The sequence below is a fragment of the Parambassis ranga genome, chromosome 2 (genome assembly GCF_900634625.1).
Source record: "Parambassis ranga chromosome 2, fParRan2.1, whole genome shotgun sequence".
Lineage (NCBI taxonomy): Eukaryota > Metazoa > Chordata > Actinopteri > Ambassidae > Parambassis > Parambassis ranga.
This window is the reverse complement of record NC_041023.1, coordinates 39,441,651-39,455,055: the sequence shown is the minus strand read 5'-3', so window position 1 is coordinate 39,455,055 and position 13,405 is coordinate 39,441,651. Positions and strand designations below refer to the sequence as shown.

Below are 13,405 nucleotides of genomic sequence, written 5' to 3'. Positions count from 1 at the left end.
CCTTTTGAGTTTATAATGAAAACTATCTCAAAACGTACGGCTCCATTTATCTTTCATGAAAGCAAAACCTGATTAATAAGTGCACTTACTAAGAGCAATGCAGAGAGCTCTGTGAATCCTTGAGTGGACCACTAACGGGAAAATTACACTGCAGCAGCCCCCCCCCCACACACACACACACACACTACATAAACAATAATGGTAAGCCACCCACCAGCAGAATATGTCTCAGCTATCCTCAGACCATGTTTTTAAGAGCTTTCCTCTGCAGGCAGACACACCCAGGAGCAGTGGTAATGTCTGGCTCCATAACAAGTATTCGGCTTAGAAACCAATACTGTTAGCTACCTTTATATAAAACCATGTGGTTAGAATTTGATATCTCAGCATAGCAAAGGTCAGTGTAACACTGACTTTTTTAAGTAATCACCCCAACAGCAGGTGTAAACTTTACCATGTTTTATTCCATTGTAGCATAATGATGATAACAGGCAGTACAAAAGCATTTACTAGACATTTCAATACAACTTGGACCCAGTAAAACCCACCAAAACATTACAAAAAATACCATAAGTTTCATAGTGAAAACAGACATCAACATGTTGATCTGGGGAAAGCAAGGACCATGAGGGTTTTTTCCTTCTTGAATAAAAATATTATATGTTGTATAGTATTTATATATTATAACACTCATCAAAAAAACAAATAAAGTAATGCAAAAAATAATTCACAAAAACATGAACATGACTTTTAAGAGCAAGACCAATGGCACGTTTATTTCCTCACATACATGAGCACATTTTCACAGAAGGTGCTTTTTTTATCAGCTCCGATTCTAAACTGAGCACAGATGGATGGATCCCCATGGAAACAGTGGAAGCAGCGACATGCTAATACATTAGGTTTGACAGCAGATGGCGCCATCACCCTTGTGTCAATGCTGTCCTTTGGCTCTTTTCTGTTTTGAAGTGACAACTAAAATATAAAGCAGTTACTTTTTGTGAGGGTTAAGATCAGATGGACAAATATAACACCTTAACTTGAGAAAACGTGAAATATTTGCCAGCAAATACCCACTTGACTGTGACATTTCAGAAGACAGGTTGGTTGTAGGTGGAGATTAAATTAACACATTTTAGCGCCAAGAAAAGAAACCTGGGCTTTTTGTTACATTTCTTATCGTGTTAGTAAAACAGTCAATGTCAGCTGGTTTATTCAGTCTAATGTAAAGACAACTGCTGCTTATCTGTGTCTCATTTTAATCCTATGCTGAAATCATTGACAGAAGCCTGCCCGTGTCCTAGCTCTTGAGTGTTTGTTTTTTTTCATGAAATGTATGAAACTTAACTGTATCACAAATATTCTGTAGTAAAAACAGGACTTTGGCACGTTCCTCCAGGGTGCAAAAGCACATAAGCAAATTTACAGCTGACTGCTTAAACTAAGGTGTAAGCACTTTGCCTGCCATATGTGAAGCATTTTACATTCAATATTAACGACAGGAACAGCAGCCTGGCAAAAAGACTGCTTGTTAAGGGGCTCTTAGGTAGATACTTTAAGGTAAATTATATACTTTACATATCAATTTACATATTGTTCATGCATTTCAACAATTTGTGTATACACATAATATATACAGTCACTTGTAATCAGACATTTGAGCTTAAGAGTTTGCACACAAAAAGTCTACATTTAGCAGCAATCATTAATGCGTACGTCTTAGAGGTGAGGAAAGTAAAAAAAAAAAGTACACCAAATATGGTTTCCTATTGTTGAGATCTCGCGATAGAAAATCTTGTGACATTTTTTGAGGTATTTCTGCTGGGCATTTCTTTTAATGCACCAAAATTGTTAAGGACAGAACAAACAGGCTAGGAACAGAAGCAACTTTACTAGCATCTGTACAAAAACAAGAAACACTAGTGGCTCTCGGATGTTGAAGTCTGTAAGATTCAGCAGCTGCACACGTAAACAACAACGACACGGCACGAAGATGCAGGACAGAAAAATATAGGAAATCCATTTACCAAAGGCAAGCAAAAGAAAACATGAGAAGGATGTGGAGTGATTGTCATTGAAAGGGCTTGGATTGTGGAGTCAGTGATCACACCAGCGTTTCAGGCAGTGTGTCAGCATTGTCCGAGGAAAGCAGTTGCCAGATCTGCCACCGGTCCCTCTGCCAGTCCTGCCACTCGGGACTCTGTGGCACCATTTGAGCCTCTGTTGTTGCTGTTGAGTTACTCTGCACAGGCTTCCCGTGCTGCAGAGGGGGCTGCTGAGCTGTTGTGAGCTGTGGTGAGCTCTGCGAGCTGGCCAGTCGATGGTGGGCATTGTAAGGCGGAGGACAGTGGCCATGGTTAGTGGGGGAGCCTTCACCACTGTTCACCCCACCTTGAGGTTTGGAGTTACCTCCGTGTCCACTCACTAGCTGTTGGCCTAGTGTGTTGTTTATGTGTGACGTCGCAGGGGGGTTGATGTTTAGCTGCAGGCGCGGTCGCCCCAGCTGGGGGGTGGTGCACACCCGGGTGACCGGAGGGTGGGGTCTGCACTCAGTCCGATGCACCATTGTCGGCTGCTTGCCATCGCCATGGAGTCCATCAAGACCTTCCTGTGAGCTACGGGAGCTTTCCTCTGACATGTTGCCATGGGAACCTAGAAGCAGAGCATCAGTAGAATTAATTATTGTGAATGAATAGTGAAGAAGATGAGTGCATTTGGTTGTTGTCTTCACACCTCTGCCTCATTAATCAATATTCAAAGTGCCTGGACTGACTTAAAGATGTTTACCTGTATATGTTTGGTTCTTGAGTGCTGGTTTCAGAGTGCTGTGCCATGTTCCCCAAATGTTAGCATGTTCCTCTGATAGAAAGAAAATAGATTTTTTTTTAACCTAATTTCAAATCTGACTAATTAACTTCCTGCTTCATGGGGGGAGCATTGTGCCACTGACCTTTGGAGCCCCAGCTGTCAGCGCCAGGCTCCCTGCTCCAGCCGGCTACCTGCCCAACCAGAGAGTACTGCTCTGGGACACAGAAGAGCTCACTACCTGGGCTCCCCGCTTCCCTTCGCTCACTCAGGACTGGGGAGTTGTTATCGTAAGGGGACACCTCACCGCTGGACGCCTTGTTGGAGTCGCTGGATGAGCGCCGCTCACTGAGGGTGAAGGGCTCCTCTGACTGCAATAAGTCAGGACTCCTGTGGATGGAAAACATATCAGGATGCAGTGGTAGAAGATAGAAAGAGAAACCCTGCGTGCTACGACGTGGTAACTCACTGTGATGCTTTTCTCCTCAGAAGGTAGTCAACCACGTCCGGATCTGTCTCCAAAAGGCTCATCAAAACCTCATTTTGTAAATCAGGTGGCACCTACAACAACATCAATGATCAGAAAGATGAGAGAGAGATTTTTTCTTGTCTTGTCTGTGCAAAGGAATGGTCTATCTTGTTATCTTTATTTTTAGTGCATCTCTTAATCTCTTCTACTAATTAGCTATTTTTATGCTTATCAGACAAAAACCCGATGTCTACACATGATTCCCATCCTCAGATGCTTCCTAACCAAATCAGACATAAGCGTTCAGATGTCATTCATAGAACTTGAGCTGCCTACAAATCTGTTTTTACTCACTAAGACTCAGCAAGTCAGTCCTAGTTTTACTGTATGTGATTAATAGCTCTTCATTGGCTTACTGCAGGAATGTAAGGCTCAGGGGAACAGCAGTGGCGGATTACAAAACATTATGGTTTAGGGTTTTGGACCTGAAATGACCCACACTACCTGATGGTTCGAGAGGGTTTCAGAATCAGAAATGCTTTATTAATCCCAGTGCGAAATTGATTGACTTTTGACAGCACAAAAAGGATCTCATGGTTGAATGTTCTTTTATTTTGGAATGAATGAGTTCAAGCATCTGGATGAAAAGTCTTTGATGCTAAGTAGTAACTAGCAAACTCTGTTGCTTTTGATTTTTTTTTCTCTGCTCCTTCTGTCTCTCTTCTAAACCAGCTCAGCTCTGTTTTCATTAACTAAGACACAGCCATTGTCTGCTTAGCCAGAGAGGATTGTCTTACTTTAAGCCTACACAGGAATGTGAGAGGAGAAGTGCACATGGGTGAATGTGAGGCTATAAGCAGAAAAGAGAAGAGCAAACTGACTGACCAAGAAGAGAGTTTGGTAGCTAGCGATCATCCTCCGCAGCACAGCGATGACGGCCGTGCTCTCCTCGGCCCTGGCCGAGCTTTGGACGCTAAACTCTTTATCAGAGCTCTTCTGTTTGTGGAGCAGGTTGGGGCCAAAGATGGTGGCAAGGTTTAGAGATGTCATCTTGTTCCCTGTGATCTGTAATTAAGATTCAGAAAGACAGCCATGTTAATATAGGGTCATTAGGTGATTACGTTTGGATCTCTATCCAGCTTCTGCTCCTTATTTTTTGTCACTTTTAGCAAAAGATGGATGGCATCATGGGATCTGTGGAGCACGTATGTCGCTGCCTCTGTTTCTGTTGGGCTTGGGTGCACATCCTGTGACATGCTTAGCTTTTGAAATAATTTTTTCTTTTTTTAGTCATAAATGTATTTTTGAGTTTCTTGCCGAGTTCCCTCCCTTTCCACTCCCAGTCTCAGAGGAGACACGGGAGACACAAGCATGCCAGAAAGTACTGACGTCGTGTCCCAGCCGAGCGTGAAACAGTCAGACTTCCTGCCACAGTCACAGATACTGAAACCATAAAGGCGTGAAAACGCACACACATCATTCTCATGTATACACACAGAGACGGCAATACACACTTCCATCTGCGCACATACTTTCACATACTCCCATGCAAAAGTTTGAAAATTATACTCACACACCATACATGAGCCCACAGTTTGGAAATTAATGTACAGTAATATGTAGGAAGATGCAGTGTAGATGAAGCCTCAGCCAACTATTCTTCATAGTTTAAAAAGTAGTTTTTCCCCATATTGTGTATCCTGGCAATATGGTACAGCTGTGTCTGTATCCCTCGGTTTTGTTATATCCTTGAAAAATGTGTTTTAGATTGTATCATTCTGAGCTGCAGCAGAGCTTATTTCAAAGTAAAATATCTTCATGCTACTCTGGTGTTTGAGGAAGAGAAATATTTACTCCAGACTTCCCAGAAATAAAGGTGTTTTCTGGCCTCTAGAGTTGAGGATAACAATTGATACTGTAGCCAGTAGCTGTCTGAATATAGACAGAATGAGCACTGATTTGGATCATATTTAGCAAGTATGGCATTTTGAGCATAGAGAAATATGTATACAGTCTGCCCACGTGGAATGATCTTTATCGCTTGTTTGGTAATTTCCTCCCAATGAGGTGGAAACAAAACACCTGCACAGTAAGCCGTTTCACTCACCTCCTGCCCGTCTTTGTCCTGCTGGTCATTGGCATGGTTAGCTACAATGGACAGGAACTCCAGGAGGCGGTGCAGAGTGTCACTGTTGCATGCTGGGAGCAGGTACACCAGGAGCTGAGTAACACTCTGCTGCTCATCTGAGTCCAACACTGCTGCGCACAGAGGGCAAAGGTTAATGATAACAAGAATGACGAGAATAAAAGGTGGGAAGCAGGAGATGAAGGACCCGTACATGTGGTGTTAATGAAGGCTGTGTACAGCTCCTTGGTGAGAAGAGGGTCTGGCATGTCCCTGAAGAACTCCTTCAGCAGAGCAGCCACATCATGAACGCTGTGTTCCTCATCGAGCAGGACATCAATGCCGCGGTCAAACTCCTCACGCAGCTGAAGAGGGGGAGGAGGATTAATTGGAGAAAGAGAGGAAGAGGGGTGGGATTCAGAAACATCCTCCGCACATAACAATAGCCATTATATTCTACATGAAGGTAGCAAACACACCCACACACACTCCACTTCCTGCTGGTCCTCCAAGTGACCTGGTAGGTTCAAACTAGTTTTACCAGTATCTCTGTCATCTGACCTTTGGGTGACTTCCACTGAATAACAAAGCCTTTTCTTGGCTATGATGATATCTGTGTTTTATTGCATTCTCAGGAAATTCTCTTGACAGGCCAAACCAAATAGTATTAACTATACACACTTGTCGGACTCTTTTCTTGGAGCTTCCCACTCTGAAGATCCCCACAGTCTGCAAGCCTGTGTAAGAAAGGGAAGCAAGGTTGGTGAGAGGAGAAAGAGGAGAAAATATAGGTTTATTCACTCTTGCTTTGTTTCTCACCGTATTTCTCGATGTGCTGACAGCAGCTGTCCACCACGCGGGGCACCTGACGGTAGATGGGATTGAGGCTCAGCCTCTTGTCCCGTTGCTTCTCCTTTTTGCTTGGCGTCTCAGCCGGCAGGGAGAGTTGCAGCGCCTCGAGCAGCCGTGACTGGTTGTCATCTAGATCTGTGATAGAGTCCACGGACATGCCCCCCTAGAGGAATATTTGATCTGATTAATGCACAGCAAAAAAACATGTGTAATCAGGAAATGGGATGCATGTCATTGAGCTCACCCTCCTGCGTGCTCGTGGTGCAGCTTCGGGAGTGTTGGGTGATGTTGACTCATTGGCGGTCTCTGATGTGGAGCTCAGTGAAGAGTTGCTGCTGGAGAGCTCCTTGTTGGACGGCCGCTTGGTGGCAAACTGCAGGACACATATTGAAGAGTTTGCGATGTGACTTTGATTTGCTATTTATATTATTATTGTGAAATATTTGGGCCAGAATTAGTTATTGGTGAGTGACCTGTAAAAGGGATGAGACAAGGTCAGAGGAGTCTTTGTGCTCTTCCCGCTGCGGAGGGTCCTGTCGATAACCGTCCTGACGCTGCCTGTGTGTTCTGTCATTAGTGATGACCTGTGACAGGGGTATGCTGAAGGCCTGGGGTATGCTTTCTGTAGAAACGAGAGATAAAAGTAGGAAGATGTCAGCCCAAGTTCGCTGCATGGGGGAAAAACGCCACGTTAAAGTTGTTGCAGCTTGCTTTGCACACCCATGCTATAAAGCATCTCTTATGGCTGTAGTGAAGTACTACATCTGTTTTTTCCAAAATAAGACATCACAGAGAGAACGCAGCCATACAACAGGCCACTAATTGTAGTGCCTTTGACCAAAATAACAGCACTCTGATGACTCCTAGCCACATGTTCTCTATGCAGGTCATTTTTAGAAGCTCTGACACATGTTAATAACTGCCAGCTCTTATTCCTTTGTTCCATTTGCCTGATTATAAAATATGACGCGAAAGTTTGTTTTGGAAAGAAGTTCCAAAAAGAAAATCTGGAAACAGAAACCAACAAATAAGATTAAAATTGGCGTGCACACATGCACAGTGCTGTAGGAATGATGTCATACTGGGCTATCACAGCCTATGCTATATACTCCATTATTCACAGTCCCAAAGCTTGAGCCAAAAGCTGGCAAAAAGAAACTATCCAGCTGTGTGTGTGTGTAAACGAAGCAAAGGAAGACACACAGAGAGAGAAAGCAAAATGAATTCCACAACCACAAGTGAAGGGCTGTGGTTTTTGAACAACATGACCACTAACACTGTGACACAACGAATTTGCTCTGCAGCCTCACAGGGCTTACATAACCCCCACACACAAACTCAGGCGCACACACATGTATGAATGGCATAATGCATAGAGCTTTGCACAGCTTCTCACAGACAGCCAAACCACATTTATCAAGCCATGTCAGATTTTCATAAATCTACATTTTCCAGGCCTACAGCCTCTTAGGAAGAACATTCTTGGTTTTCAGCACCTGGTTTTCTTATTCTTGTCCATGCAGTGTGTTTATATTAGGTGGATGTGTTCTCAGTTAGTGCAGCAATCATCAAACAGCCTCAGGAACATTGTGTGTTTTTATGTGCACTGATGGGTGGAGTTCACCTCACAGCACAAAACAGCATTCAAGGCATTTCAGCCCAATTAGTACATCTTTGCTCTGACCAACAACTTTCTTGATACTCTCTGAGGTAAAAACTCAGCCTTAAGCCAACTAGGTTATTAAATCTTATTTGCAAATATATCTGACTATTGCACATCCTCAGCAGCACCAGCAGAGCCCACATATTCCTTTCTCTCTGTCTGAGCCTGCTTCAAAGTGAAATGCAGGGCTGGTATTTAGGAGACCCCAGGAGAAAATTAAACTTTGAATCCTTTGGCAGGTTAGACCACAGGTACATCTGAGCCTCCTGGGCCCTGGATGGAAGAGACAGAAGGGGAAAACCCACCAGAGTTTTACTCTGACATAGATAACTCATAATAACGGGATCTTTTTTCACTGGAGATCATATGTGATCTGACAAACTGCTTTGTTGTTCTCTTTGTTACTTTCAGACCACACAGCTGTATAGTAATCATCATTCCATCTAAAAACCAGAGCTGCTCTAAATAAAAAGAAGACTCCTTCAATACTGTATGAGAAACAGCAAAATACCCTTTTAATCAGGTGCATGACAACACTGTACAGTATGCAGCTGCAGTGTTTAAGGATCCACACCCCTCACAGGATTGATAAGAAAATCCACTTAATTTCACGCTGTCTCTCTATTTGGGCATCTTTGTCCAATATCCTGTCCTCTGTGTGCCAAATATGCAGAGTTTGCTAAGTGCAGCAGAGTGGTTGCTTCTCAGAGCCAGTCCCCTTACAAGGACTCCCTCTACTTAAGCTAAATATAAACTGTCGAAACCCAGTAAACAGAAACTGTTTTTATAACCCCACTGTTCACCTGCCTGAGGGGTGGAGACCACAGATGGACTCACTGTCTCACTGGCAGAAGAGTGAGATGGAGAGAATTGTGACAAAGAGTAACCAAAAGAAACCAGAGAGAGAAAGTCTGAACAATTCATATTAAATAAAAGAACCCGGTGTACCTTTGTCTTTACTCTTTTCCTTTGCAAGAGAATCCAACTTCCTCCTCAGCGACTTTTTCCTCTTCTGTCCGTCTGTGACAGGAAAAGCAAAACATAACAAAAAACAAGTAAATCATTTGAAACAAACAGTTCGCGTATCTGTATCTTATCTGGCTTATTACATTTAATAAGCTTATGTCAGGAATGCAGACATAAATTAACCACAGGGGGAAAGCTGTCCATGAGCTCAAATCCATTTAACTGACCCGTCAGACAGGGTCAGCTGCAGTAGCAGCCAGCACAAAAAAACATGTTCAGTCGCTTTGTTTTTCTAAACAAAGGATTTTCTAGGCTTGATTTCCTGTTAGGATCTTAACAGATTAGCGCCAACTAAACTGACTAGAGATACAAAATATATTTAAAGTATTATTGGTAGACATATTTCTAGAGGGCTGTTGTTACCCTGGCAACTCTAAAAATGAAGTATAACTTGAATTCCTATCAATCCCACAATAAACAACAAGTATTGTAACAATAATAAGACATTTTTTTGTGCAAGAGTGTTTTACATTTGCGTATTGGAGTGGAATGCAGTGAAAGGAAGCCACTTTGTCAGCTGTCTGCATGATGAATGGCTCCTGATTAATGATCAGGAAGCTTTGGAAATTGAAGCACGGGCAACTTGAAAGTCTTGGAATTCTCATCTTGGGCCTGGATGTCTCTTTGTGGAAACCTCAGCAACTTTTAATGTTATCATTCTGTCACTCTGCTATTTGGACTCTTACACATCAGTTTTTTTGGAGGCTGTGTGCCTGCCTTGATCTGCTGGTTTAGCAACCTCCAGTTTCGCTGTTTGTCAACCATCACTGGCAAATCGGAACAAGCTGCTGTTCTTTAATAATCAACTTAGTGACATGTATGAGGAACCTGTTTGTCCTAATCAGAAGCCTTTGAGTGAAAATAGGTGGGAAACAGTGAGGACAGGGTATGAGGTTATGGAGAAAGAAAGCAGATGTTGTGATGGAGACTGAGAGAGAAGCAGAGATAGGAAATGGTTTGGATTTTTGACAGATGGCTCCCAAAGCCGTACGGAAATCCCCCAAACCTCCACACTCCCCAGTTCAACTCCCAACTAGTTGTGAAACCGTCTGATGAACCTTCACTGCCTTCCTATGTCTTACCATCCTGCACCTTTGTCTTTCTTCTGCTTTTTGTTGGTGAAGAAACAATAGAAATGTAATTTCCTGGTGCTTAGATGAACATCAGAAACAGTGGGGCTGAAAAACACACATTAGCAGGGCTAGAATTGTGCACACTCTCTTACACAGTTGAAATATTTCCCTCACTAGCACATGGCGGCCGTCAGGGGCTCTGGAATTCATAAGCAACACAGACAAGTACGTATTAAATCATGGTGGGGAGAGGTTTAACCTTCAGCTGGAATGCAAGGCCCAGGATAATCCACTGGCTGCACTGTACTGCTGCTATGGCACCCACTCCACTGCTGTACAGTGCAATGGAACGAACATGGCCGTGCCTGTGCAGCATCTGAAGTAATAACAAATCTTCACCTGTAGTAGGAGAAAAAAATTCAAAGCTGGCATTGCAGCAGCAGAAGGAGGAGCGGGAGCGCTATGACTAAATCCAAAAGGTAAAAAATATTCAGGCAGGTTGTAAACAAGCCATTAGGCAGCTTAGTGAAATTATGTGAACTAATGGCTGGAGGTTGGGTGAAGAAATCAGGGCTTGTGAAAAATTAGCAGGATGGGTATATTTGAACAAAAACAGTACTTGTTTATTTTCATCTGGATTCATGGAAAAGTTGATCTTTTTAAGTAAAAAATCATTTTTCTTCTCAAAATAAAAGGTTTCTGTAGTAACAGAGATCCTTAGGTGGTCATCCACTATTTAAAAGCCTGGAGAAGCCTGAATTAGAGACAAAGATGCCTTATAGAATGCTTAATGTTGGGATTACCCCTTCTGTACTGGAGGCTGATTTTCAACGAAACCTAATTTTCAGCTGTTTTTTTAACATATTTCATTATCAGTATTAAAATAATCTCTGTGCTACAGTCATGCATTGAGGAGGCTATTATTTTGTTATAGCTTGCCCACTTATTAAGCTGTAGCTTTGTGTATATTTTCTCCTCTATCTAAGAAACTTTTAGAATGGGCGAGTCTAGTGGAAAACCACTGACTCCTGCAGCCTCACTGCAGCACTCTGCCCATGTTTACGGAATTCTGTCTAAGTTTCCCAAAACCATATCACTTAATGATTTAGTTTACAGGAGTGGAACACAGTTAAGGGCCAAATATAGTCTGCTTTAGCAACATGCAGGACTTATTAATAGTGCACATCATGACCAATGGGGTGACTGTACTCAGCCACAGCGGAAAGGGAGTTGTTAGGGGGGGTCAACAGATACACACATTCAACAGGAAGCACCCGAACCGTATGTGAAGTATGGTTTATATCTAAATACATGTGATGTCACAACTTCCCCAAACATAGACCATACATGACTTCCCGTACACTTGAGGGATGACGAGAGGATGTGGTCAGAGGCTCGAGCATTGGCTTTGCTTTATGGGACCCTTAAAAGTATCCATCCAGCGTAGACTGCAAATATATCAGATTTATGCAATCTGGAGTAAATAACAGGTGCATTGTGTCACATATATGTCAGGGTCATGAAGACCTGAGGTTATCTGAAGTATGTAGAAGCAGTAAAATCACTCCCACCCAGAACTCACAAGCATAAACATTATGTAACCATATGCATTATAAAAACACACGCTCCCACCTTTTGGCATGGTTATCTGACATCCAAGGTCATAGTCCTGGTGTAAACGGGTGTAGGCTACTTCCTGAAGCCGGGCCCTCTCCAGCTCCGACAGGCTCTGGATGGCAACGGGCATCAGACGCACGCTCCGCCCTGACAGGCTGCTCCAGGTGAAGTCACCCTTAACAAGACACAGAAATGCTATCAGGAAAACAGCTTTGCACTGATGTCTTTGCAATATGCTCTCGATACACAAGAACAATGTTAGTTCAAGGCCAGAAGGTCTCTCAGACATATCCCAGCTTTGGCTTAATCTGTGATCAAGGTGGAATTGAATCAGAGTGAATTGTAATGAATTGCTGGAAACCCGAGACAGCTTTTGCTTTGATGAACATTTGAGTCATCTGAATCTCTGGTCATGCATTCCTCTGCATCTACAGAGAGGAAGAAGGGGAGAGGTTAAGACAGAGGGAGGGGAGAGAAACAGAGGAGACATTGCTGCAATTTATCTAATGCCTTATCCAGACAGAGGGCTTTCAAGTGTGCTCTAAAGTGTCTGTGTTTATATAGTTTGTTTTTCTTTGGATGCACAGACGAGCTACCATTTAACATTTGCTGTGAAAAACATGGATTTCTTGGAGGCTTTGTATTTGGGCCTCTATCAATAATATTTTTTTTGACATCCACAAATCCTGTTATCAGCTCTTGTGCTATCTGAGTGCAGTGAGCCATTACTCAGCCATCATTCCAACGATATGGACACAGGCTACCTGTAGAGCCACCTGAGAGTGTATTTGTGTGTGTGTGTGTGTGTGCACACGCATGTGAATGAGCCCTGTCACGCTTCCAACAAGGCAAGCTGCCCCCTATGAAAAAGCGGTTCACCGAGCACAGCTCCTCTGTGTGTTTGTGTGTGTGTGCACCATTCCTTATCGCTGACTGAGGGAACCCTATTTCCTTGACCTCGCACACAGCTTGACACAGCAGTACACAACCACACACACACAGGCTGGAAAAGAAAAGACAAACAGTTGGAAAAGTTAAATAAGAGGCCTCGCCTCGGTCGAGCTGGTTTGGCCCAGCAGGATTTCTGAAGGGGATGGATGAGCTTCAGGTCTTAAGTGTCAACCTGTGAAACCTGTGGAATGCTGACAGAGGAGAGACAGGGGAGGAGGGAAGCCAAATCTCAGTATCACTGCTGGATGCTGGCTACAGTGAGCTGAATGTCAGTGTGACCTGCAGGGACATTCATTTAAATTTACAACCCCTGATGCGGTTAGTGGCTGCAAACTAAATCTGGTACATGTGTGATGTAGTTCAGCAAACTGAAATCATTCTGTAAGATATTCCGTTGGTCTTATTTTGCCTCCAATGCATATATCTCTGACTAAAAATGAACAAATCAGCCATTAAAATGTACTCTGCTCCAAACAGGTCAGGACAAAAACCTGTTGCAAAACAGAACGGCACTAAAATTGATTAAAGATCAGTTAAAAGCCTGGAAAAAAACATGAAGAAAAATGGATTTATAAATGATGCATGACCAGTGGAAAGTAAATGCTTTTTTCCACATTAGCTCTTCACATAATAGAGCAAACAACACAGATTTGGCTTTTTGTCTTTCGTCTTTGGCTCGTCAGACATGTGGGCTTAACGGCAGCCAGTGAAAAGTCATTTTGCGTTCATGCTTATAGCAAAATAGAGGATCATTTAAATTCACATTCAACGCTTGACACTCTCATCATAATCATATTGCAGCCACATTATGTATGTTAATTTGT

At 42.9% G+C, this 13,405-nt stretch overlaps 1 protein-coding gene across 3 annotated transcripts in view; it reads right to left on the bottom strand.

The window, feature by feature from the left end:
- Positions 1-496: 496 nt before the first annotated feature.
- Positions 497-13,405, bottom strand: part of LOC114427341 (rho GTPase-activating protein 6-like) — a 43,479-nt gene continuing 30,570 nt past the window's right edge. For 2 of the 3 annotated variants that reach the window (XM_028395359.1, XM_028395375.1), the window contains exons 2-14: positions 11,646-11,805; positions 8,863-8,934; positions 6,725-6,873; positions 6,496-6,624; positions 6,219-6,414; positions 6,081-6,136; positions 5,614-5,764; positions 5,382-5,533; positions 4,160-4,339; positions 3,275-3,366; positions 2,951-3,195; positions 2,788-2,859; positions 497-2,652 (exon numbers count right to left, since the gene is read on the bottom strand). In XM_028395359.1, coding sequence (XP_028251160.1) covers positions 2,105-2,652; positions 2,788-2,859; positions 2,951-3,195; positions 3,275-3,366; positions 4,160-4,339; positions 5,382-5,533; positions 5,614-5,764; positions 6,081-6,136; positions 6,219-6,414; positions 6,496-6,624; positions 6,725-6,873; positions 8,863-8,934; positions 11,646-11,805 — 2,202 coding nt within the window. In that variant the 3' untranslated portion in view covers positions 497-2,104. The remainder of the gene's footprint in view (positions 2,653-2,787; positions 2,860-2,950; positions 3,196-3,274; positions 3,367-4,159; positions 4,340-5,381; positions 5,534-5,613; positions 5,765-6,080; positions 6,137-6,218; positions 6,415-6,495; positions 6,625-6,724; positions 6,874-8,862; positions 8,935-11,645; positions 11,806-13,405) is intronic. The other variant, XM_028395367.1, reaches the window with a different exon arrangement.